Consider the following 26,551-nt stretch of genomic DNA (forward strand, 5'->3'; position numbering starts at 1 on the left):
GTCACAATACCTCAACGCATTCAGTAAAGTCTATATTTTGTGATGATGTATTTTGTTTGCGTGTATTGATGGATTCTGATTTTTAAAAAAAATGTTGCTCATTACTTTCAGTGTGCCCCTCTTACATACCTTTTTCATTTTCTCATTGAACAGTAAATATTACCTCCCCAGTAACTTTGTTCGTCCTTGTTATGGTGCTATCAAGCGACTTCACTTCCAGCCTCTTTGCCTTTTGATTGGCCTCCAAAGAACGAACCACCACCACTCTCTCACCTTTCAAGTCCTTCAGAAGCAGCTTGACTTGTGCCATAATCTGCAATAAATAGATAAATAAAAAAAAAAAAAACGTATGTAAATTCCAAAATTAAATTCTGTAGATATCTTACTGCTGCAGAAACAAAATCTGCAAATACTTGGTTCTAACTATTTTTGCACATTAGATGACATCCTACTACTAGCTTCTCTCATTGGTGCTCATCGTCGCCTTGTAATCAAGAGGTCTCGGTATCAATACCCGGTGAAGGCACATAGTGGTTTGGATCCCACTTTAAACTGTATCTCCAGTCCAGGATTATCCTTACTGTGCACAAAGTGAACTTAAAACACCAAATCAATCAATCTCATTGGTGCTGGGAGCAACCCAGGCCAATAGTGAGGGGTAGGCTAGGGGGAAATATCTAGCTACGAGGCTGGAGCAACCAATCGGGATCACTCTTCGATAGTGTTACTTACATCTTGTGATGCTGTATGGGAACCCACCGGGGTACACATCACAGAGTTCAAAACTAGACTCCAATAAATCAGTGCACTATTTAGAATCAGGCACAACAGGGAATAAAATTAATTAGGGGTGGAACTCTGATTCTGGAGTTCTTAGGAAAGGCATGAATGTGTCCGTGAGGAGAAAGGCTTGTAGATTCCTACCCTTCTGTGTAAATTTTGTGTGTGACAGCTGGACGATATCGACACTGCAGTGACTTGCTTTATTGGAAATGACAGAGAATAATGGACAGCAGGGCATAAACAGAGCTGGTCAAATGAGCATTATTATATATCTGTATTTGTATATATTTCTAGATCATTTTTCTCCCTCTCCAGGTTAACTCAAACAATAAGAATGTTGTTTACATGAAATTGAATCAACACACCGATTTTTTGGTGTAACTGCAACAATTTTAAAAGGCTTGCAACATTTCAAAAACTTATTCATCATCTTTTTTTGCATCCTCTTGGTGTAGAAAGAATTTCACATAAAATTTCACAAGCCATTTTAAAGTGCTATAATGCTACATGAGAATAATTTGAGTTATTTAATGTAATTAATAGAATGTGATGTGATGAGTTGTTATGACTCTGTAACTAGTCTTTGTTATTTTAAACTGGAATTATATAGGCATCAGCATCAGCTGGAAATGGTCAGGGTATCAGTATCGGCTCAGCCCTAATTAAAATATGTAAATTAACATTGTACTGCTCTTATTTCACGAATATGTAAAAAGATGGTACAAGAATAGAGATATAACAACACATTTTGATTACCTAGCTTATCTGTAATTGCCAACATTTGTATAAAAACAACTGCTCTGGCAAGGAAATCAATGTCAAATAGAAAAAGAAGTGAATATTTATTGGATAACAAACAAGGATGTTAGATCCAGTTGACGAAAATAATGAAAATTAAAGTTCTTGATTAATATTTATGCACATTATAATAGGTACTAGTGTGCATAAATCATCTTTGTTATTGTCATCCAAAGCCGTATGATATCAATATAATCTTTGCCTTCCAAAAAGTTTGGCAAAAATAAATAACCCTCCATCATACAACAGATGCTAAACAAGTATATTTTTATAATTGTTTGTACTTGGTAATTCTTATGGGGTGGGGGTCTGGACCCTCTCTAAATACGTCCTTGCATAACACAGTTTTCCCTAAAAAAGGAAAAATAAAAATAAACAATGTACATACTTTAACTGAATGAGCCATTTTTGGATCATGTACAAATGTCTGTCCTTTATTTGTTCCTGGAGGAAAATCCCCTGTTGTAGCATACTTCAAGGATTCAATTAGGGTCTGTAAGATAGAAGAGATTAAATAGAAAACAAACAGTATTCAACAGTTAAAGAGTTGAAAATAAAAGTCACACATATTCCATTATTAGCATTTTTTAATATTTGTCACATGCATTGCCTTATTGATGTAGATTTTAGATAACGTTTGAAAGACTTGGATATTGTGTACTTAAATCAACATGTAAATTTAATCAGAATTTTAGGGTGTGACACATAATTGCAGCCTTTGTTAATTTACAGCTCTAATGTCTTAATACGAAATAAAGCAACACTGTATATTACAAATGAAGATTATCACAATTTACTATGTTTACTATGGTGTTAATTAAGGGAAAAAACATATAATGAAAAAATTGGAACGTACAGAAATTACTTACTGTTTTTCCACATCCATTTTGCCCTTGAATTAAGGTCAAAGAATTACGAAAATCAATCCACTGTGCATCACCATCCTCACCTCCGAAGCTCCTAATTCCAAGAATTTTCAGTCTTTCTATTCGAGCCATTCTTTCTAGGAAAATACACTATCTTTCTAAAAAAGAAGGTAAAGGTAATTGAGACATGAATTATAATACTGAACTCATTGGAGAACAAATACATTCAAAATACCAAACAACACTGGCAGTTCCAGTTCTGATTGCATATTAATAATATACCAACAGGTATCTGGTTTAACAAATTACAGTAATAAATAACTCTGTTATGGTTTCTACAATAGGTAAAGTGATAACAATTGTTACTTCGCATAGGACATAGTCTACCCAGAGGAGATAAAAATTGATCATAACTAAAGGAGTTGAAATGAAAGTTGCAAAAAATCAGGTTTTTTGGTAAAAAGTTCATGTGTACTTGGGTCATGTCTTCAAGGTTTTGGACAGTAATACTCAGCTGTGTGTTTATGTATGTTAGGGTGCTACATGCAGATTCTGTGAGTTAATGCAGAAGAAAAATGTTCTGACCACATAAAAAAGTGAAATAATGTAAATTAGTATCACAGAAAATAAAACGATTTTGTAATTTTCAAAGTGAAGTCAATTTTGCACGCACTACCCTGTATGTGAAGGTTGATTGTGGCCTGCTCTTGATAGAGACAAAGGCCTTGGCTCTGATAGTATTCTAGGATACTACTAAATAATTTCAGCTCAAGACCTTTCTTCCACATGTTTATTATTTTCAAAGAGTGCTTTCTTAAAATTCCTTGCTTGTCCCTCTCTCTCTGGATGCTTGCATACATAGGCCCAACCAAAAGGTTTTTAACATATAGTCCAGGCAAATTAGAAAAAAGAATGGAAAAAATTCCAACAGAGATAAAAATTGGTAGATATCACCAATATGGTATTTCAAACAACATACTAAAAGTCCCCTACAATCAGAGTTGTGCTCTGGCCGCCATATTGGAAAATGACGGATGAACGATGACGTTTGATCATAATTGCTTTATTAACTAAAAATGGTGAAGGCTGACCGAAAATGTGTTCAGACATAAATTAAAGAAAATGAAATTTCCAATAACAGCAAGAAGATAAATTTTTGTGATTTAACCAACCATTTCACTGTTAATAATATATGTAATTTCTTTACAGGTGCTGCCCACTGTGGAACTTGGATGTAATGTATGTGATCATCGGAAAACAAACTGAATAACCTTTTTGGCAAGGCAACAATGGATATAACCCAATATTGTATTATTTGTGAACAAACGTTGAGTGAAGGTGACACTGTGGTTGTGATAAAAGGCTTAAATGCTATAAAGAGCAGCAGTTTACGTCGAAAGGATGGAATATTTGAGACATTGGAAATTGAGACGAATGTGAGGTTACATATTAAGTGCCGTAAAGACTATACTCGTGAGAGTAGTATTACTGCTGCAAGTAATCGTTCGCCACAAAATTCAATACTCCTTCGATCAGCAGTACATATATTTGACTTCAAACGTGATTGCTTGTTTTGCAGTGAAGTTTGTGATTTTCAAGCAGAAACGAAAAAGAATGTGAACAGACGAGTTAAAATATTTGAAGTTCGATCCTTAACATTCAAGGATCAAATCAATGAAGCTGCCATCAAGAGGAAAGATGAATGGGGAAGGACAGTGCTTGATCGAATTCGTACCATTATTGATCTAGTTGCAGTTGAGGCTAGGTTATCACCATCCTTGTTTCACTAAATTTTACACATCCTCACCTACATCGGAAAAACGTGGTAAGCCTGAAGATGAGTGTATTCTATAGCATTTCTGCAGTTATAATGATATACCTTGATAATGATAACGACGAGTGTCAGTACTCGATGATGAATTAACTTATGACGAAGATGAAGGAATATCTTCCATAAGATACTGATGTCTCAGAAAAAACTCTTAAGAAACACCTATGTGATCACTATAGAGAAGACATGATAATAAAAATAGTAAAGGGCAAACCGCTACAGTATGTTTCCGTGATACAGGATATAAAATATTATCCAAAAGTTAGTACACACAGAAAGAAGAAGATCCAAAGAACGAAAGACTTAGAATTGTCGCAATAATTCGGGAAGATATACGATCTGAAACATATCCAAACATAACATGTATCCAAATCCACATTAATGCTTGAAGACAGTTGATGATATGGTTCCAGAGACATTAAGGGTCTTTACAGAGGGTGTGATTATGAAACGAATAAAAGGAAATGAAGACTCCATCAAAATATAATGTGTGTGTATTGAGCATGCTATTATATCAGCAGTAAGACCACGGTCATTCAATTCAATGATTCAGATTGGACTTGCAGTTCATCTACATAAACATTTTGGTTCAAGAAATATTATTGATACGTTATCAAGCATGGGTTTATGTTCATCCTACAATGAAGCCGTATTGTATCTTAGTTCTGCAATGTTAAGTGATGAGGAAATTGTTGCTGACAAGGAATTATTGAATCAGTTTGTTTTTGATAATGCAGACATCAATGTTCGGACCTTGGATGGACTAGGAACTTTCCACAATATGGGGAGCATTATGTGCACTACTCCTGCAAGATCTGTTCATCCCAGAAAAGAAATTGTTTGATTGAAGAAGCAACCACCAGAATGTTATCTTGCCAAATTTGGTAATGTTCCATTACACACATACGTTGTGCCTGCTGTCCGTGGCCTGCAGAAAATCAATATTAAAGAAATTGAATACGCCAAACAGGTAGCACCATCAGTGCATGTTGCATCACTTCATGATTTTGTATGGATGTGTGGAAATCACCTTACCTTGTCACCAAGTCCAAGTTGGAGTGGTTGTATGGAGCTTGCCACTGAAGGTAGCAATGAATATCACATTTCTGAAATAAGTATATTACCATTTGTAAAGCTGCTGACGACAAGTCCAGATGCCATATACTAATCCCTTATGTTCGCAGTTGAAGAATGCATGAAACGTGGTCAAAAGACATGTATTGTTACTTTCGACCAACCTCTATATCTGAAAGCCTCTGAAATTGTTGCGGCTTCTCTAGACAACGGAGATCTGTCGTCAGTTGTCCTTCGTCTAGGTGGATTCCACATGCTTATGTCGTACATGGGAGCGATAGAATACATGATGAGGGGAAGCGGATTGGAAGAAGCTTGGTCAGTAATATATATTATTCGTTACAAGTCACGAAATAAAAGTGTAAAACTTAATAAACACCAGGCAAATTTGATTACAAAATAATGGGAAAAGTTTCCACAGAGTTACATTTATTTTTTACATTATTGGATTATATTGGTTAAATTTATTTTTTACATTATTAGATAGGTTGGTTAAATGACAAAAAATTATCTTCTTACAGTTATAGAAATTTTATTTTCTATAATTTATGTCTGAACACATTTTCGGCTCAACCTTCACCATTTTTAGTTAATAAAGTAATTATGATCAAACATCATCGTTCATCCGCCATTTTCCAATATGGCGGCCAGAGCACAACTCGGATTGTCAGGGATTTTTAGTATGTTGTTTGAAATACCATACTGGTGATATCTACCAATTTTTATCTCTGTTGGAATTTTTTCCATTCTTTTCTGACATTTTGCCTACTTTTACTGGACTAATAGGTGAGGCTGCTGAAAAAGCATTTTGAATGTCAAAATTGGTAGGAAAATAATTACAATTACTTATCTTTTAAGAAAATTAAGTACAAAGAGGGATTTTATGACCACCATAACACCTCTTTCTAGTTTCTATTTGTTTATTTAGCATCTCTGTTGTATCTATTTAATTGTAATGATGTGGACTGTTGAATTTTTTTAGTGAAACTTCATAGAGGATTCAGGTTTTGAGCTAAATTCTTTCGTCTGTATTGAAACAATATTGCCATCTATGCATTTTGGTGTGTGTTGGGGTGGGTGAGGGGGTAGCAGGATGATTTAAATACTACCCATAATCAGTTGCTACACCAAGAGCCAGGGTCACCACACATCACTGGTACTTATGCATAGACAAATCAGTAATCGTGAGAAGAAATTTAGTCAACCACCCAAAATGCTAGACAACCAATTCCATTTCGGGTCAAGAATGCTGGTGGATACGTTTCATATATTTATTTAGCTACTGGCTAACAGTGAAGATGTCAAGGAGTACATACAGACATTCCTTTCCTGAGAGTCAAAGACACAATTATTGCAGTGTGGCATGGTAAATACTTTTGTGCATAATTCTACTAACGGATGATTAACGGGAAGGTATTTTATAGTTATTGTGTCCTGACTTGTTTTGACCTTCCATGTGATTTTACACCCCCTACAAATCTTACGGCCTAGCCTGCGTTTACTTAGCTCACCGGTCAATAAACTACAGGGTGGCGCACGAAATGATCCACCATTTTGTTGTTGAATAAAAACTATATTATAAAGAATCTCTCAATGAAACATAAATGACACAAAGGTTATACTTTGGAAAAACGTACTACTGAAATACCTGCTCAATATGGCCACCGTTTTGACTTTTAACCTCTGTCAAGTGAACACTAATATTTCCAATTACCCTACGGCACATGGATTCCGTAATTTCACTGCAAGCCTGAATAATAAGTCTTCGCAGTTCCATTAAATCTTGAGGTTTTTCCCGAAAATCTTGTCCTTCAAAAAACCCCAAAGAAAATAATCACAGGGGTTGAGATCTGGGCTATATGTAGGCCAGGATTGTCCACCAGCGATACGATCAGAAAATCTGTTTGAAATTACACGAAGATTGAAAATGTCGTGCAAAAAATCCAGCACAATATTTGCTGTGTGTGGCCTTGCGCCGTCTTGCATAAACCACTGCGTATTGAACAGTAAAGCTGTGGCAAGAAGCTATGGAATAAAACTATTGCGGAGCATGGTCAAGTAACGTTCACTGTTTACTGTCTCCTCAAAGAAAAAGGGTCCGATCAGACCATGACTGGAGATAGCGGCCCAGACCGTAACCTTCGGTGCATGGCTAACTTTTTCATGAAGCACTCGTGGATTCTCAGCTGCCCAAAAGTGCACATTTTGTTTGTTAACCACACCATCCAAATGGTGCGCCTCGTCAGAGAACCACACGTTGTACAGTGTTGCATTGTTACCCTCGGTCCAATTAGCGAAGGTCAATCTCTTCTGTTTCTATTCATTTGTGAGTTTTTGCACCACGGTAATCTTGTACGGATACATGTGGAGATCACTTTTAAAAATTCTTTGAACAGAACGTCTTGATATCCCAAGTTGTGTCGCTGCTTTTCTGGTCGATTTGCCAGGACTTCTCTGCACAGCGACGCGGGCGGCTTCAATATTCTCAGGCGAACGCACAGGTTTACGGCAATCACGCTTTGATTCCAGTACTGTTCCTTCCACTAGAAACTTTTCATGCAGTTTGTGCATCGTTTTACTCGAGGGGGCCACCGAGTTTGGAAATGTGCACGAAAGCGCCTCTGAGTTCCCACAATGCTCTTCGTTTCGGCGAAAAATAGCACAGTTGCTGATCGCTGTTCCGTCGTAAGTCCTCCTTTGTCCGCCATGTTGTATACTCTAGCCCCCTGGGGACAGGTGGATGCACTACGCTTCAGTTTTCATCACACGATATTTCCAATGACTACTGCAACTGCTGTTGGCACACATGACGTCATTCCTCATCTCAGATCTGAAGAAAACAAAAAACAAATGGTGGATCATATCATGCGCCACCCTGTAAATGTATTTTTTCCCCTGTTGGATTCTTACAGTGATTGTAATAATCTATGAATGCTTGAATTTCATTACTATGAATAAAATACTTATATATCTGGAACGTCCAACAAAAAATACAGTATGAATATCATGATTGGCATGCAGACAGGGAGGGGGGTAAGATTTTTCCAATGGAGGGACAAACAAGGTATTTTTCCAAGGGGCATATTACCCGATAATAGTGTTGCCCCCTCAAAAACACAACTTGAATTTGAAACTATAGCATTAATGTAAATTGCTGTGACTGAAATGAAATTATATGTGTGAAATATATACTTTTTAGGTTGGCATTCGTCCATGTTCCTACATTGTTATACGTGTACTTTCACCTAGAAATTTAGTGTAGAAGAATCTTCATTAAACGATATTATACTCTTAAAGAGAATTAAGTATTTTCATGGCGATAAAAGTTAAAAGCAACTACGGGGGATGGGGGTGCAGTGGTGCAACCACAATCCCCAAACTGGGACAGAAATCAATTCTAGCGGGGTTAAACATTGAAGTAAAAGAAAGCAAGACTAGTAGAATCTAAGAGTAGCAGGACAAAAGGATACTCGAGATGGTATTAGTTTCCACGTCTTTCTTGCCTAATTTCATTCAAACGGCCAAGAGCACCTGCAGGGACAACACAGGGGCAATTTCCCCTCTTGATATCAAAATTTATAAATAAAAATACATTTCGGAAAATGTAATGCTCGCTTTGCTTGCAATATCGGTAAAAATTTACTATCCTTCGGACACCTCTAATTTTTTCGTTTCGTCAATTTTTGACATTCGTACTTACGTATCTGCTTCGCGGAACATTCCTGAAGGTGAATCAACGTTGTTTTGATGAAATTAATTGCAATTTTTCACATTACCAGTACTTCTTTCTGGTAGGCCTTTTCGCAATTATTTCCAATTTCTAGATCCTGATACTAACATGACACCAAATTTAAACTGTTTCCTAACCTAACCACGTGCCAATGGTTTGTGGGGCTAGTGCTAATGGTTCATGGGGCTAGTGCCATTGGTTCGCAATTAAAACCCCCTGGATCCTCCACACCCGGTACAAACTTCACCACGCATCCAGGACACGCCATCCTTCTAACTCTCTTTGCAAACGCAGACAGTTCGAAACACTGGATACCCAATGAACATGAACAAAACACAATCACGACGCATGATGGTGTGCGAAGGTGTACGCGTCAAACGCTATTCTCCGTCGAAGAATTAATTTTCAACAAACAACATGAATTTCAGCTATGAAACATTCCCACATCACAGAAAACACCTTCCCGATGTTCGACAATGCTACAGGAACTTATTACAGTAAGTAGTTTCTTCTGTAAAATTAAATAAATGTGTCCGAAGGATAGTAAACAAGTACCACTAAAAATTCTACAATTAATATAATACAGTATGTAACATTGTTATTCGTACACATAGAATTTCCAAGGCAAAAATGTCATATCTATTAGTAAATATAATCGTTTTCATATGTATCTGGAAATTAATGTTAATGAAGGTTTCACCAACAAATGTCAATAAAAATGTATGTTCAAAGTGTATAAACAGAGCATATAATTTGTGTGAAAAGAGAAAAACACGCTGTTTCATGCAACATTGTTATTCGTACAGGCAAGAGTTTCAATCTTCCTCTCATACAGAGCCACCACTATTCGGGCAATTTCGTGCAGTTTGCAACTTCGTAACAAGTTTGAACATGCAGGCATGCTTCCCGTCAAGCGGAATGATGGCGTAGGTATTGTTGTAGGCCTATTGTCTGTCTATCAGCGTGTTCGAAATGGGCAAGGTGAAGGAACTTAGTTCCGATCTGAAGAATGTTATTATAAATTTGGTTCTTAGAGGTTATTCGTTAAGAAAAATTGGACAAACAGTCAATAAATCACACTCCACAGTTCAATACGTAGTAAACAAATTTAGAGAGGAAGGTTCAACACAGAATGTGCCGAGAAAACCAAAAGAGAGACGGTTGAATAAATGTGATGAACACTTTATTTTAAAAAGAGTGCGAAAAAAAAACCCGACTAAGTGTTCCTCAGTTACGACCGTTAGTAGAAAATGTTGCTGGCAAGATGATGTCCGATCAAACTGTTCGACGTGCCTTGTGGAAGCATGGATATCATGGCAGAATACCACGAAAGAGGCCATATGTAAATAAGGTGAATCGCAGGAATAGACGGTATAATTTAACAATACAGGGAATTTCTCCAATTTGTTTGAATTTTCGGTTACTTACTAATTTGGGTCTCCTAATCACGAATCTGCACTTAAAATTTGGCGCTCACGTATAAATTTGGCGCTTATTTGGGGCAGGTGAATCCGGCCACTTTCTAACATGCCCTTAACAGGGAGTCTATAGATATAGGCGGGAAGCCGGAGCGGAGCGGAGGCGGGGCCGCGATAGCGGTTGGGGGCGGTAGGTCGATTACCCCAGGGGCGGAGCCCGGAACCGGCGGGAAATTCGGAAATCGAGGGTGTGGAAATAAGAACTTAATTTCGATTATTTTGCTATTTCCACATGTGAGCGCCAAATTTTGACTGCAGATTCGTGATTAGGGGGCCAAAATTAGTGAGTATGCCGAATTTCAAACAAAATGGAGAAATTCCCTGTATTGTAAAATCGCTCCGAATAGACTTTCATTCGCGAAAGAGCACATCCACAAGGACAAGGTATTTTGGGATAGTGTCATATGGTCAGACGAGTCCAAGATTAATATATACGGGTCAGATGGGATAAATAGGGTCTGGAGAAAATCAAATAAAGACAATGATCACATTAACACAGTTCCAACAGTTAAACACGGTGGTGGATCATTAATGATTTGGGGCTGTATGTCGTCCAAAGGTGTTGGTACCATCCACTTTATTGATGGTATCATGGATGCATGTGTCTATTTGGACATATTGAAGAACAATGTAAAGCAGAGTTCCCAAAATATGGACATGCCGCCTATCTACAGATTCCAACAAGACAATGACAATAAGCATAAGGCGCAAGTTAACATGAATTTGCTAATATGGAAAGTGCCCAAACTACTACAAACACCAGTTCAAAGTCCAGACTTAAATCCCATTGAGCATTTATGGGTAATTTTGAAGAGGCGAGTCCATAAAGCAGGCGTCAAGCCCAAACAAGAGTTCAAAACTGTTGTGCAAGCCGAGTGGAATAAAATAAGCTCTGAAACATGTCGGAAACGGGTTAATTCTATGAAGAACAGGTGTCAAGCAGTAATTAAAGCCAAAGGATACGCATCAAAGTATTAGAACTGTCAGTCAATTTGCTCTGAACATACTTTTTTCTTTTATATTATTAAGTGTACGAATAGAAAAGTTCTACAAAAAAATGGCATGTTTCTCTTTCAGTTTCATTTAATTTATTATTGTCATTGGTTATACAGAATTTGGGTAGATTTTATGTTCTTAATGATATTAGTTATTGAATAGTATAGAAACAATTTCAAAAGAGTGTATTTCCTTTCAGATATTAAAGCATTTTCTTTGAAAATCCGTGTGTACGAATAAGAATGTTACATACTGTATTAACAATGGAACGGTTCGTGTTCTAACATGTTGAAAGCTACGTGTAAACTAGCATGGCTTTGTAGATTTAAAAAAAAAAAATCACATACATACGCTAAATAATAGATAAATATTGAAAATAATTCAACACAATAAATAAGGCGCATCCGATTAGCAAGTACTTCACAGAAACTCAGTAATACTTTAGCTTTGCTTACCACGTAAATAAATTTACGCCCCTGTAACAAAAAAGATTGAAACTTTGCGGCAAATTTTCGGGACGTGATGCCGATGCTATTTGTCCTACAACCCAATCGGCGGTGCGCAACAACTCTTTGAACGCGCGTAAAATATAACAGGGGTGAAGCAACAAATGAATAAATTAACAGAAACTATATTGTTATTATTTTTGTGCATGACATTGCCGGCCCTGTCTGTAAAAGTAATGCAATTCCAAACATATGGGACCGTAGACACTAAAAGGCAAGGAACACAAGAAATGACAAGTTCTCCGACTCACACAAATGTGAAGCACAAAGCACCGCCCACAGATTAGATATAGGTTGCACCGCCCTTCGATGTAGTAATACGTCTCAATAGACAAAACCTAACGAGAGAGAGAAAAGGGTTAAGAGAGGGGGAGGAGGAGAAGAGAGAGAGAGGAACTCTAGGCATAAAAAGTATCATACATCCATGGTTAGGCATGTCATGGTTTGCATTTACTTTTGAAATGTATACCATCGAAGGGTGGGGCTTGTTGTTTATATTTGTGTCCATAGACAAACCATATATGCTGGATTTATGCCTGTGTCCCGAGGTATAAGAAATACTGCGATGAGATAATTCGGGGAAGAATGTCAATTACCAGACACCAACTTTCGGATAATGCACACACACACAGACACAAATAAATAGAATAAAATGGGTTGGAAGTTGGATGGTCGGAACATTGGAACTATCCATCTGCTCTTTCCTATGTCACTGCTTGTCCATCTTTGCAAAACGGCATATTATTTGTTATTTCTTGCGCCTAACAAATATAAAATGTGTGATTTGCTTGTAAATAAAAAGAAAATTTTTCAATTTCATAGCGAAGAGAATAGAGAAGGTGTACTTTAACAGTAGTATTTTGTTATTTTTTTAAAAATGTATGATCCTCTACTGGTCAATTTGTGTAACCAGTTTCCTTCTGTCTTCTGCTGCCATATTGAATGTAACGCAGCTGGAATAATTTCCGTTTTCGTGAACAGGAATGGCTTGCCGTACACCAAAATATGCCTTATTAAGATCAATATCGGTAAGTTAGCGTAATTACGAGTATCTAATTTATTTAATGAAAGTAAATGTTCTGTAGTAGTAAGAAACGAATACGAGTTAATTTTAGCAAATTTTATGATCAGCAAGTTCAATAGCAAGAACCAAATTACAGCGCTCTAACCTGAGGCAAATGTAATGAATGCATTTATTTGATCATATATTCAACATGCCAGCAACCTTTTCCGGAGCAAATTACAATATAGAGATATTATCCAATTTTGTTAATATTTCGCATACTCACTAATTTAGGCCTCACAACCACGAATCTGAAATTAAAATTTGGGGGTCCATGATCTCAACCAACAATGTAGAATTGCTTGTTATTTATCGCAAGATCTATCGATTCACAACGAAATATACGTACATATTCCTGATATACTACAATCACAAATGTTAACTATGTTTGCCTAACCCAACTGCAACTAACCTAACCTTACTGTGAATGGTGCGTGACCTATGCATGCATGGTTCTACAACCCCAAATTTTAACTATGTTTGCCTAATCTAACCTAACCTTCCTGTGAATGGTGCGTGGAGCTATTCACCAATGGTGCGTGACCTGCATGCATGGTTCTACAACCCCAAATTTTAACTATGTTTGCCGAACGTGGTACTACTTTACTATAGGTGAGACACCTTTAAATCATTTGTTTCGCACTTTTTTACATTGCGGAACATTTTTTTAGGGGAAATAATGAATTTCTTATGAAAATAATGTCTATTTTTTACATTAACTACTACTTACTGTTCTTCCTTATTTCCACACACAATATGGCGATAGCTTACCCGTTCATCGTGCGTTGTGCCAGTGTTTTGTCGATTTGGAGTATGCATGCAGTGTTGCAGCCTTGTTTACCGAAAAATACCTAAATTTAAAAAAAACATTAAAAACACCACAAAATTTTTTCATAAAAAAAAGTTCTATTTTTGACATAAAGAGTAATTATTAAACCATTGAGCTCCCAAAACCATCCACGGGTAGCCCCAAAAACCATTGATGTTAGCCCCACGAACCAGCATGGGGACGAGGTATGCCTACTGGGTTAGGTTAGGCCTGTTAGGTTAGGCTCCATTAGCACTCCTTTCGTTCAATTTAGCATATACGGACAACATCAGTTTTTCTCGATTAAAGAAAATACACGGAATTCTTTTAATTTTAACTTTCCATGTCCTGCAATCCACTTCTTTCTTCAAGATTCCGTGTTGAAGTACAAATTCCATGGCATCTTTCACACCCGGCAACAACTTCATGATGCATCCTCGACACATCATCTTATAGCGAAAACACGGCAGGTTGAAACACTGACTACGGAGTTTACGTCATCTAACACACAGAACATTGTGCTCTCGTGCAGAAATCAAATGGCGGCAGCAGCAATAGCACGTCGGAAAGAGATTTTCGTAGAAAACCACATACATTCACATTAAAATGGATCAAAACTACATTCCCGAACTTCAACAACGCTACAGAAAATGATTTGCGTAAGTACTTTCTCCTGTAAATTTGAAGAAATCCGTCTCACCTATCCTAACCTAACCTTCCTGTGAATGGTGCATGGGGCTATTCGCCAATGGTGCGTGACCTATGCATGCATGGTTCTACGACCCCAAATTTTAACTATGTTTGCCTAACCCAACTGCAACTAACCTAACCTTCCTCTGAATGATGCGTGGGGTTATTCGCTAATGGTGTGTGACCTATACGTCCATGGTTCTACGCTTTTGTAGCATGTAACTGGTGAAGAGACATTTTAAATCAAAGGAACTGAATCACCGTTTTCAAACTTACCTCTAATTAAAATCCGCATTCCACATGCTCTTATCAGTACACGCACGGTTTCTGTACAATGTCAAAGCGTGCCCGTGTGGATACATGTAACTACCCTCCTTCGGCAGAACACCAAATTCCATCAATTTGTTAACCAAACCACGACCATCCTCTTCTACACTCCACTTATATAACTGTAGCACATTAACAATCTTTTCATTTCTCTCCACCATTCTTCCACGACCAATGCTGTGAACCAAAGGGAATCGTTCTGAACAGCGTCGCAACGCTCTAGACAGCGGAACGGACGTTGATAGTCATTTCTTCACATCATCAAACATGGTTGCTATGTTTGTTTATGGGGAATCATTGCGATAATTAACAACGTTATTTTACAAGTTCTACAACTCAACGTGCAATTTAAACACGTTACCCCCAAATATTATGTGCATATACGTAAGTGCGACTGCATATTTAGTGAGTATAACAACTAGTAAACTGATTACACAATACATCTACAGGGTGGCTCAATAAGTCACTTAACACCCCCAGTAGAAGGCCACTGCAGCGTGCAACATGGAAATGGTGATGACCAATCGTTATCAGGCCAAGGGGGAACCACATTGACGCCACCCACACGGTCGGTGGCCATTTTGATGTCCGCCATCTTGAATTCAACTTCAGAATTTTAAATGGGAAGGGGGTCGTGCGACATATCAAAATGGGCTAGAATTTCACGAGAAATGCAATGGTGGAGGTTTTTTCGACGTATCTTTAACCAGTAAAAATTTATGACTGAATTCTTGTACCAATTTGCTCCTTTTCGAGGTGTTAGAAAAATGCCTTAAATTTGTTTAGCGCTTCGGTAATGCATCGAGATCAAAGTGACGTCTATGGAGAGACGTTCGCATGCCATTGCACATTATTTTAATCAGATACATCCATGAAGAGCTGTGCATTATGAATGGTTGTCGCGAACAATTTACAGTGTGACGCTTCCATTGAATTAAAAGTCCTTCACAGTGACAAGGCTAATGTTTATGTTCATAAGGAAGTTGTAAATTGATCGCGAGCAAAATGCTGGCGTAGGTATTGTTGTAGGCCTATCGTCTATCTATCAGCATGTTCGAAATGGCAAGGTGAAAGAACTTAGTTCCAATCTGAAGGATGATGTTATAAATTTAGCCCTTAGAGGTTATTCGTAAAGAAAAATTGGACAAACAGTCAATAGATCACACTCCACAGTTCAATACATAGTAAATAAATTTGGAGAGGAAGGTTCAACACAGAATGTGCCGAGAAAACCAAAAGAGAGACGGTTGAATAAACGTGATGAACACTTTATTTTAAAAAGAGTGCGAGAAAACCCCCGACTAAGTATTCCTCAGTTACTACCGTTAGTAGAAAATGTTGCTGGCAAGATGATGTCCGATCAAACTGTCCGACGTGCCTTGTGGAAGCATGGATATCATGGCAGAATACCACGAAAGAGGCCATATGTAAATAAGGTGAATTGCAGGAATAGACTTTCATTCGCGAAAGAGCACATTCACAAGGACAAGGAATTTTGGGATAGTGTCATATGGTCAGACGAGTCCAAGATTAATATATACGGGTCAGATGGGATAAATAGGGTCTGGAGAAAATCAAATAAAGACAATGATCACATTAACACAGTTCCAACAGTTAAACACGGTGGTGGATCATTAATGATTTGGGGCTGTATGTCGTCCAAAGGTGTTGGTACCATCCACTTTATTGATGGTATCATGGATGCATGTGTGTATTTGGACATATTGAAGAACAAAGTAAAGCAGAGTGCCCAAAAAATGTACATGCTGCCTATCTACAGATTCCAACAAGACAATGACAGTAAGCTAGGGTGTTAGTTAACATGAATTTGCTAATATGGAAAGTGCCCAAACTACTACAAACACCAGCTCAAAGTCCAGACTTAAAGAACAAAATATATATTCCTGATATTACTACGACCCCAAATTTTAACTGTTTGCCTAACCTAACTTTGCTGTGCATGGTTTGTGGGGCTATCCGTGAATGGTTTGTGGGGCTACGCATGCATGGTTCGTGGGGCTACCCGTGCATCGTTAGAGGGGTTTAAGGCTAATTGCAACCAGGCACCATCAAGAAGCTTTGTTAAACGGGATATATATACACACATTCACGTAATGCGTATACTTCTCCATATGTGTTGTGAACAGTAAAGATTTTTAATTGTCCCAAAACATCGAATATTTTGATATTAAAATTTGTTTCATATTTTATGACATCAACATTTAAATTGAGACACAAACATGTAAAAGCTTGTTTTAAGTCCATTTCATGATCAGATGTGCTCATCAGGACTACATGTTTAGTCTGTAGCTTACCCATTCCTTACGAGAAACTTACATACCGGGAGACAGCACACAAGCCCATACTTTTTATTATCACTAACATTCAAAAAAACATTTAATTATTTAATCACTGCTTCCTTTGCTGATTATGTGCAGTTATTTATTAATTATAATAATTACAAAAATTACTATCATTAATAAAAAATAATAACCAATTATTGCATGCATGTCTCTCATATTTTATCATTCACTAAAACTCACAAAATTCATAATATTTTTTTTATTAATGCTTTTTTGTTTGTAGAAGTGCTGTTGTTTTTTAAATATAATAATTACAGTAATTACCATCATTACCAACCAATTGAACACTGTCACTGGCATGAGTGTCTCAAATGAGACACATTCAAAGATGGCGCCTGATATGCGCACCAAGTGCATTTTGCCTCCTAATTACACACATGGACAAAATTAAGAGAATGAACACATAATGTCATTTTCCAGGTGAGTCACTGACCCAAACGTGCAAAGATTGTGCCCCAATGAGAACATCGATTAACGGATGTGCATACGTAAGCGAATGGGATAGTGGTGGCGGCGCTGCGGTTGCCGTAAGCATAAATACTGCTGCAAGCCCACCCACCGCGTATTGCGTTCAAACAGTTCAGCGTGTACATATCGTGTTTTGAGACAGACTTGGTGAGTTGATACACAGTGTGGTTCAATGGGTAGACACGTATGCCTAGACGATGGATTTCGGGAGAATACTGGGCAGATTGGAGGCAGGCCCGGCTCAAGCGCAGGTATCCCGAGAGCTCAATGTCACCCCCAGCATCATCTGTAATTTATGGAGGCAGTTCCAGGAGTCGGGATCCATAACCAAAAGGCCTGGGCAAGGGCATCCACGGCCCACAGCAACCAACGAGGACCGTTATGTGGCACTGACAGCGAGGCTCAACGGAAAAGCCAAAGCTACACAGCTCTCCCGTGACCTCTCTGTGCCCACCGGAACCATTGTTTCCTGACAAACCTTGTCCCGAAGGCTTCATGAGAGGGGACTGTATGCCAGACGATCCACCGTGTGTGTACCGCTCACCCCCAGCCCACAAGAGAGCCCTGGTCATGAGTGGTGCCGGGAACATCAGCCCTGGACCCAAGACCAGTGGGGCCATGTTCTGTTCAGCGACGAGTCCAGGTTCAGTTTGGACAGTGATTCCCAATGCATCTTCACATGGAGAGAAGGTGGTGCCCGATACCAGACCTCAAACATCGTTGAAAGGGACGGCTATGGCGGCTCTATGGTGTTATGGTGTGGGCCAGTATCTTATTGGATGGCCGCACACCGCTCCATGTGTTTGATGGAAGCACCCTGAGGGGTCACAGGTATAGGGTGGAGATCCTGGAGCCCTATGTGTGTCTTTTCCGGGGTGCTGTTGGTCCACAATTCATCTTCATGGATGACAATGCCCATCCACATAGGGTCCATCTGGTGGATGAATATCTGGAAACAGAGGATATCCAGCGTATGGTTTGGCCAGCCAAGTCCCCTGACTTTACCTGATATAGCATGCCTGGAATGCTCTTGGCAAGGCCATTGTGCGTCGTCAACCACCTCCCTGAACTATCCAGGAGCTAAGGAATGCCTTGGTGCAGGAGTGGATGCTACTGCCACGATATCCTCAACAGTCTCATGACCAGCATGGGACATCATTGTGCAATCTGTGAGGGGTGACCACATGCCCTACTAATGCCATATCGGGTGAGGTCTATGACCTCTACATTTGGAGACTTTTGGTGTGATGCTCATTGTCGATGCATTGTCATATGCTGGTGTAGGTTGTTGTATACTTATGTGTATTCATGCCGAATGTTGTTGCATTTCCTCTGCTACTTTTCGCACACGTCGCCATTCTGTGTTCATTCTCTTAATTTTGTCCATGAGTGTACATTACATTTGTTTTTATAAACAAAAATAATAAATAAATATTGGGAACATCCTAGGACACCATGAAATTTATTTTCAAATAGTTGAAAAATCTAACCCCCCCCCCTTACTCTCGGTCAGCTTGGGTTAAAATTGTATGTGAACCGTTATGCAATATGTGTCCACTGGGATTGGCCAATATCTTTCTCTTGGCTGCTACATCATGTAAATTTCTTTTAGCTAGTTGTAAAATATGTCACTACAAACCTGTAAACTCATAACAGTAACTTCAAGTGAAATAGGTTAGTGCAATCTGTGAGGGGTGACCACATGCCCTACTAATGCCATATCGGGTGAGGTCTATGACCTCTACATTTGGAGACTTTTGGTGTGATGCTCATTGTCGATGCATTGTCATATGCTGGTGTAGGTTGTTGTATACTTATGTGTATTCATGCCGAATGTTGTTGCATTTCCTCTGCTACTTTTCGCACACGTCGCCATTCTGTGGCTGGCTTTTTTGCAATTCTACTCTTTATACATTTTGAGTAGCTTTGCCACTTTGAAATGAACAAATAAATTTCTCCAAGCAAGTTTCTTCTGCAGTCATTTTCAGTATTTGTAATGCATTTCTTATTATCCTGAAATAGAAAAAATTACATAAGCAGAACTTAGACTGAACTGATTTATGCAGTGCCTAAATTTTGGCAGTTCTGGTGCAGGGTTAGTGTTAATTGAAAAAAGCACCTTGTTGTATAATTTACATGGACGCTTCCACTAACTGAGTGGCTGAGCACTTGGATCAGTTGACTCACAATTTGACTACCAAGTGGTCCAGCTTTCAGCTTCTGCATTGACTTGGCTCATCATACCATTTACACAATATAATATCTGAACTGCTGCTTAAGGACCCTCATAGCAGTGGCGTGCCCAAAAGGGGGGGGGGGTTGATGGAGGTTATAACCTTACCCCCCATTGGCTCAATATTCCTAAAAAAGAGAATGTCCAAGGTTGGAAAATATGACAAAATGAGGGTTGACTACCAAGAAAAAGTATACATAACCCCTCCCTTTCGAAAATCTTGAGCACACCACTCCCTCATAGACAATATATTAACACCCATCTACTATCATAAGATTTTGAGAACATTTCTGTGCTCAAAAATCTGTGAAAACTATAGTTGTAAACACCCTACATGCAGTGTTTGAAGTGAAAATTGTTAGCTGGGGGAATGCGTACCGGAGCATTAGAGCTAGGTAGAAAGGAAATGCTCCCATGTTTTAACATGGAGATAATGTGACAAGGAAGGCATGCTTTGCACAATTTTTGCTAGCTTGAGGATACCATTCCCCCCACACCCCCTCCACTTCGAGCACTGCATACATGTGTGCAATATCATACTTCTGAACAACACCAGCCCTTGCTGGGTAGCTGACGTTACATTAACAACTGATACGCATGATCCTAAATGACTAATATGATAATCCTATACTATACAGGGTGTCATTTTAATGGCGCCCACGGACCACAGATTCGTGTAGAGGACATCAAAACAAAGAACTTTTCTCAGTAACATTTTTCACGTTGATGCGTCAATTCGACGCTACAGCCGTTCAAAAAAGACTGTTTTGCCGCCTGGATGCTGGCAACCCAACACAACATTTCATTGTATCTGTGACGTCATTTCCTGCGGCGAAACAGCGCACGGTAGGGTTGCAAGGAACACACAAATTTTGTGAAAAATGACAAACTACCAACCACATTATCAGCTGTAAAACGAAACGAGAAACGCGTCCAGTAAACCGAACATCATAGCCTACCAGCCAGAAGATCAGCAGTCATCTCAGGGGAAGGGGGAAGTGAACCAACGATATGAGAAATGGTAAAAACGTATTCAAAATGAAGAGTCAATATCGGATTTTGTCTCAGCCTACATGTCAAATATCAACAACAATAACTTTTATTGTACTTACAACTTACATGTGGCTGTTTACGCCCAGCTACATGTCAATTATATTTGCAAATCTCGTTGCAAGGTTGATATCCAGATGCCTTGTGGTACTTTGTGCTGATAACAAAGTACAGATAATTGTGCTGATAACAATCTAATGATGAATCAGTAGCGAATATACTGCCCTGTTCAGAGTTGCAAACTATTACATGTGTATCCGGTGCGTAGATAAACACAGTCGTCGGAGAGTTTGTTTTACTACTATTTATATCCCTGTATTTTCAACCATTTTTGTCACTTGCCTCATAATGCCCTGAATATACATTATATTATGTGTTGCTTACCTTTGGAATTTTGAGTTCTTTCATTTCTATTTTGTCATCTGTTCAGTGTGTCACAGACAACTAGTATCAGAAGGACAAAGTGGATAGACTAAATTGTAGATGCCAACTTGGTAACTAGATTTGCAAATATTTGACATGCAAGCTGATACAAAATTCGATATGACCACTTCCACTTGAATTCTATTTTCTTTCTACCATTTTTTGTATCGTTTGTTTACTGCCTGTTAGGTTACAGAACGTGTTTTCTCGTTTTGTTTTACGGTACATAATGTGGCTGATTGTAGTTATGTCATTTTTCACAGAATATGTGTGTTCCTGGCAACCCTGTAATGCATCGCTTCACGATGGGATATGACGTCACAAATGCAATCAAATGTTGTGTGTGGTTGCCAGCATTCAGGTGGCAAAACAGGCTTTTTTGAACGACTGTAGCGCCGAAACGACGCTCCGAGAAAAATGTTACTGAAAAAAGTTGTTTGTTTTGATGTCCTCTATACGTTTCCGTGGTCCGTGGGCGCCATTAAAATGACACCCTGTATACACTGAAACAACGTAATCATGTTCATCTTGTTTTCCAATCCAATTTCTATTCTTTGCTACATCATAACATTGAAAAGTAGTTACATTTTATACACAACACTAAAAAAAGAAAGTAACAATTAACACTTCATATCATGGAGAGTTGGAAATGATGTCCTGATGTCACAAATGATACCACATAAAATCACTAATTACTCAGTTGTAACGCATCTCCCCATGCTAAAAATAACAGCCATTGATTTGGTTTATTTTACTTCATTTTTTGTAGCGTTGCAAAAAGCTGGCTTTTTTAATGGACGGTTCTTTTCCGTTAAAAAGCTGACTTTTTTTTAAAAAACTGGAAATTTTGGATTTATTGGCTTTTTACTAATTACGGCTAGCCTATGCCACTTGCAGTCTCAGTTAGGAATTTTAGAGGTTCATGAAGTCATATTTTGGAACTAACTAAATAATTTTACACCCAAGGGACACACATTGGCCATTTCGGCTAGTTACTAATTTGTTTTTGCCATATGTGAGTTTGTGTATTACCTACCCAGTGACAGAGTGGTAACACTGTCTTATAATCAGAGTGTACCAGGTTTGATCCTTAGTGGAGACATATTGCGTAGTGATTCGGATTCCATTTTAAAACTGTAGGCCCAGTCTTGATTCGCCCATCTGAGCATAAAATGAACTTAGCTAATCCAAATTTTCATGTGTTTATGTCGTCATATCATTGACCTTTTAGAAACAAAATGATTACTTATACTAAAGTTGCTTTCCTGTGATGTCACAAAAAATGAAACAAATGCTAATAATAAACTATTAGATGTTTCACGACAATTAAAAACTTTACTATTCACAATACGTATGCCGAACTACATGCATATATACTGCATTTAATGCTTAAGATCAGTATGCTACTACAAAGGAGATTTAGAACCCAAAGTGACATATAAATGCAGATATTCTTGTTGGATAATGGCCAAATTTTTGATTAGATGTTTTATACAAATAAAGTTAATATATTAATATAATTCATAGGTCTATTCATAATGCATAAGTTAATTGATACTGTATTGTTATTATTATATGAATAGGTAAAGAATAGAGATATAGCAGTACATATTCATTATCTAGCTTATGTGTAGTTAAGACCTCCAAAATTTGTATAAAACAACAGTACAGTTAAGAAATTTAGTGTCAAAAAGACATAGAAAAGAATATTTATTGACTAACCAAAAAGGATGCTGGATCCAGTTTATGAAAAGCAAAGTTACTGATTAATATTTTCTTGACATTGTCCTTGCCTTCCAATAAGTTCGATGGAAGTAAATAACCCTCAATTATACAACAAATGCTAAACAAGTATATTTTCATTTTCGGACTTTGTAAGTCTTTCGTGGTGGGGGGTGGGGGTCCAGAGGCCCGAAATATGTCCTTGGGGGAGGGGAATATCCAAAAACGTAGCATGCTTTGCTAAACACTGTGCCACAGTGGTCGGCAAAATGCTGTTGGAGTAAATACTAGAGCTAAAGAAGCAGTTGTAGAGTTACAGTATTATGTTCCAAAGTAACGGAATAAAATATATCCCTCCCACTCCCAACCCAACAATCAGAAACACATAGTCACTTACTGACAAAGGCTGTCATACGGCTTACAGCTTGGTGCTTAATGTTTACACTCAATTCTCAGAAGTTTTCAAATATTGTTGTGTTCTGCAAATTAACAATGGTTTCCAATTTCCTTTAATTTTTTTGTACCACTACCAGCCTTGATAATTCTATGTTTAGAAAATAATATATATAAAAATTAAATCATATGTGTTAGCAATTATTATTATAATAAAGAATATGTCTAAGTATGAGTTAACAAAAAAATAATAAAATAGATATTTTTTCACGACTGCTTCGAAAAATAGAAATTAGAATGTTTTGAGCAAGGCATTGACCTTTATAAAATGAATTTACCGTGCTGTGGTCTCACAACGGTTGAGAACCAGTACACTAGGTGGCCAAAATACATCACATCTTGTTCCATGACCAAGTTTAGTGGCCATTAAGTCAAATTATACATGATACACTTGAAAGTCAGAATACAAATATTTACGCCAAATACAAATGTAAAGGAGTTTGATATTAGATTTTTGTTTATAGACATAGTTCAAGAAGAAACACTATCATGAAAGATACATTTTATTAAGTGTTAAAAGATGTAGCAAGATTTCTTCTTTTCTTTTGCTTTATGTGCAAATCCAAATATTGAAAAGTGCCTCCCCAAGGCATAGTGGTAATGTCGTGGCCTTGTAATCAAGGAATCCCAGGTTCGATACCCGGTGGAGGCACGTTGCGCAGTGGTTTGGATCCCACTTTAAACTGTAGGTCCAGTCTCGATCCTATCTGTGCATAAAGTGGACGTGCCAAACAAGTCAAACATTGAAAACTATACTATTAGATTCTATTTACCAGGTGTATAAGCTTAAATCTGCTGTTTTGTAGTTAGAAAAAAAAATGGTTTGGTCATAGAAAGCAACAAGAAATTTATTCAAAGTACTTGCCCTCGCGAGATACACATTTTGCCCACCTCTCGGGCAATTTTTGGATACCACGCCAAAAAAAGTAATTCTCTTTCGAGGCAAACCACTCATCAAGCCATTTTCGGACATCTGCATATGAATCGAAGTGCTGCTCAGCGACGACGTGGCCCATCGACGAAAACAGATGGTAGTCGGAAGGGCCCAGGTCTTGTGAATAGGCGGGATGGGGTAGCACCTCCCAGTTGCGTGTCTCCAAGTAGTTTTGGACCAGTCTTGACGTGTGCTGTGGGGCGTTGTCGTGGAGGAAAATCAGCTTGCCATGTCTTTGTTGATAATCCGGCCTTTTGTCACACAGAGCATGGTACAATTTCATCAGTTGTTGGTGGTAGCCGTGGGCAGGGACAGTTTCACCAGATTTCAACAGCTCAAAGTAGACGATACCCTGTTGATCCCACCAAACACACAGCATCGTCTTCCGGCTGAAGCGATTTGGTCTCGAGGAAGATGTTGATGGTTGGCCGGGATCAACCCACGATTTCTTGTGTTTAGGATTCTCAAAATATATCCACTTTTCATCGCCAGTCACAATCCGATGCAGGAAAGACTTTCTTTTATGTCTGGCAAGCAAGATTTCGCATGTGTTTTGGAGTCTCTCCAGCTGCCGATCGGTCAATTCATGCAGCACCCATTTTCCGATCTTTTGAACCTTTCCCATGTCACGTAGACGCATGGAAATGGCTGCTTGAGTAAGACCCAATTGCTCGGCAAGCATCTTTTGTGTTTGGGTATCGTCCTCGTCCAAAAGAGGCTGCAATTGATGGTCCTCAAACTTCCTGGGCCGATTTTCACACTTCTTGTCCCTCAGGTCAAAATTGCCATCTTTGAACCCACGAAACCAATCCCTGCACGTTGTTTCCGATACAGCACTGTCACCATAGGGCTCCACAAGCATTTGATGCGATTCCGCAGCCAATTTCTTCAAATGGAAGCAGAAAAGCAGAGCTTCCCGCATATGCTCTTTTTCTGGCACAAAACTAGACATGCTTACCACAGGAACACTGTCTGTTGTTGTCTGCACATGGTGGCGATGTGCACTGATTTGTGTTGGCAGATGTCCAACTCATACAAACACCAGGTATGGCGTGCCCATGGTAGCTTCATACACTCACTTACGCCATCTATGAGCAAACAGCAGATTTAAGCTTATACACCTGGTACAATATATATTTATGCTTAAGTACTCAAGTTATGTGAGTGTGTGTATATAAAAACCTACTGAAATTTGAAGATAACTATCTATTCAAAGAAACAGTAATTTTTTCTAACTGCTTATGTCTAGCTATGAATTCCATGTTGAAATTTGTACTTTAAATGTAGATATGGGCATCCTTTTACAGTAGAGAGATAAATGAAAGCTGTGAAATAAGATAAACGTAGCCAAGTAATGTATTTTTATTGATTTGAAACACTTTGAGGAAAAAAGCCGAAAAAAGCCACGGAAAAAACTCAGTTTCTTTTCCAAAAAGTCTGTTTTTTCCGACCACTTCCAACTCTAATTTTTTGCAAAAAAAGCCAAATTAGCCAAAAGCTAATTGCAAAGATGAGGATGGGTGATGAGAACAATGAAATTGATGAACGCACACTCACAAACACCCACACCTATGCCAGGATTCAAACCCAGGGCCCCTGGCATTCGTTGTGCACTACACTAACCACTCTGCTGGCAACAGCAGCCATTCATATGAAGCACAATCTTCATAAACTACTCAGAACTTTCCACTTTCTCATGGGTGGGGTTATAATATATATACACGTATGTATATATATTCACTAGCACCTGTTGAATTTGAAACAAAACTTTTAAGTTTGACTCTTTTTTTCTTATTTGAAATTCTCTATTCATTAGCAAAGTTGAGCCTGTGGTTTTTCTACCACTTTATTACCAGCTATTACATCCTATCTCAAGCTTTGAGAGTATACAGCACTGGTGCTGTTCTCATGCAAATCAATAGAAAAGAATTCATATAGAAAATACCTCACTTCTC

The 26,551-nt window shown here is 38.3% G+C and overlaps 2 protein-coding genes across 3 annotated transcripts in view; one reads left to right on the forward strand and one right to left on the reverse strand.

The window, feature by feature from the left end:
- rad50 (DNA repair protein rad50) overlaps positions 1–12,100 on the reverse strand; it is a 112,629-nt gene extending 100,529 nt beyond the window's left edge. The window contains exons 1-4 of one of the 2 annotated variants that reach the window (XM_083135504.1): positions 12,012–12,100; positions 2,451–2,605; positions 1,970–2,074; positions 164–313 (exon numbers count right to left, since the gene is read on the reverse strand). In XM_083135504.1, the coding sequence (XP_082991630.1) occupies positions 164–313; positions 1,970–2,074; positions 2,451–2,579 (384 nt within the window). In that variant the 5' untranslated portion in view covers positions 2,580–2,605; positions 12,012–12,100. The remainder of the gene's footprint in view (positions 1–163; positions 314–1,969; positions 2,075–2,450; positions 2,606–12,011) is intronic. The other variant, XM_083135505.1, reaches the window with a different exon arrangement.
- Positions 12,101–12,988: 888 nt separating this feature from the next.
- The window catches only part of UQCR-C2 (Ubiquinol-cytochrome c reductase core protein 2), a 30,436-nt gene continuing 16,873 nt past the window's right edge, over positions 12,989–26,551 (forward strand). The window contains exon 1 of the mRNA XM_083135507.1: positions 12,989–13,090. Coding sequence (XP_082991633.1) covers positions 13,046–13,090 — 45 coding nt within the window. The 5' untranslated portion in view covers positions 12,989–13,045. The remainder of the gene's footprint in view (positions 13,091–26,551) is intronic.

Source organism: Lepisma saccharinum, chromosome 14, assembly GCF_977018435.1.
Source record: "Lepisma saccharinum chromosome 14, izLepSacc3.1, whole genome shotgun sequence".
Taxonomy (NCBI): Eukaryota; Metazoa; Arthropoda; class Insecta; order Zygentoma; family Lepismatidae; genus Lepisma; species Lepisma saccharinum.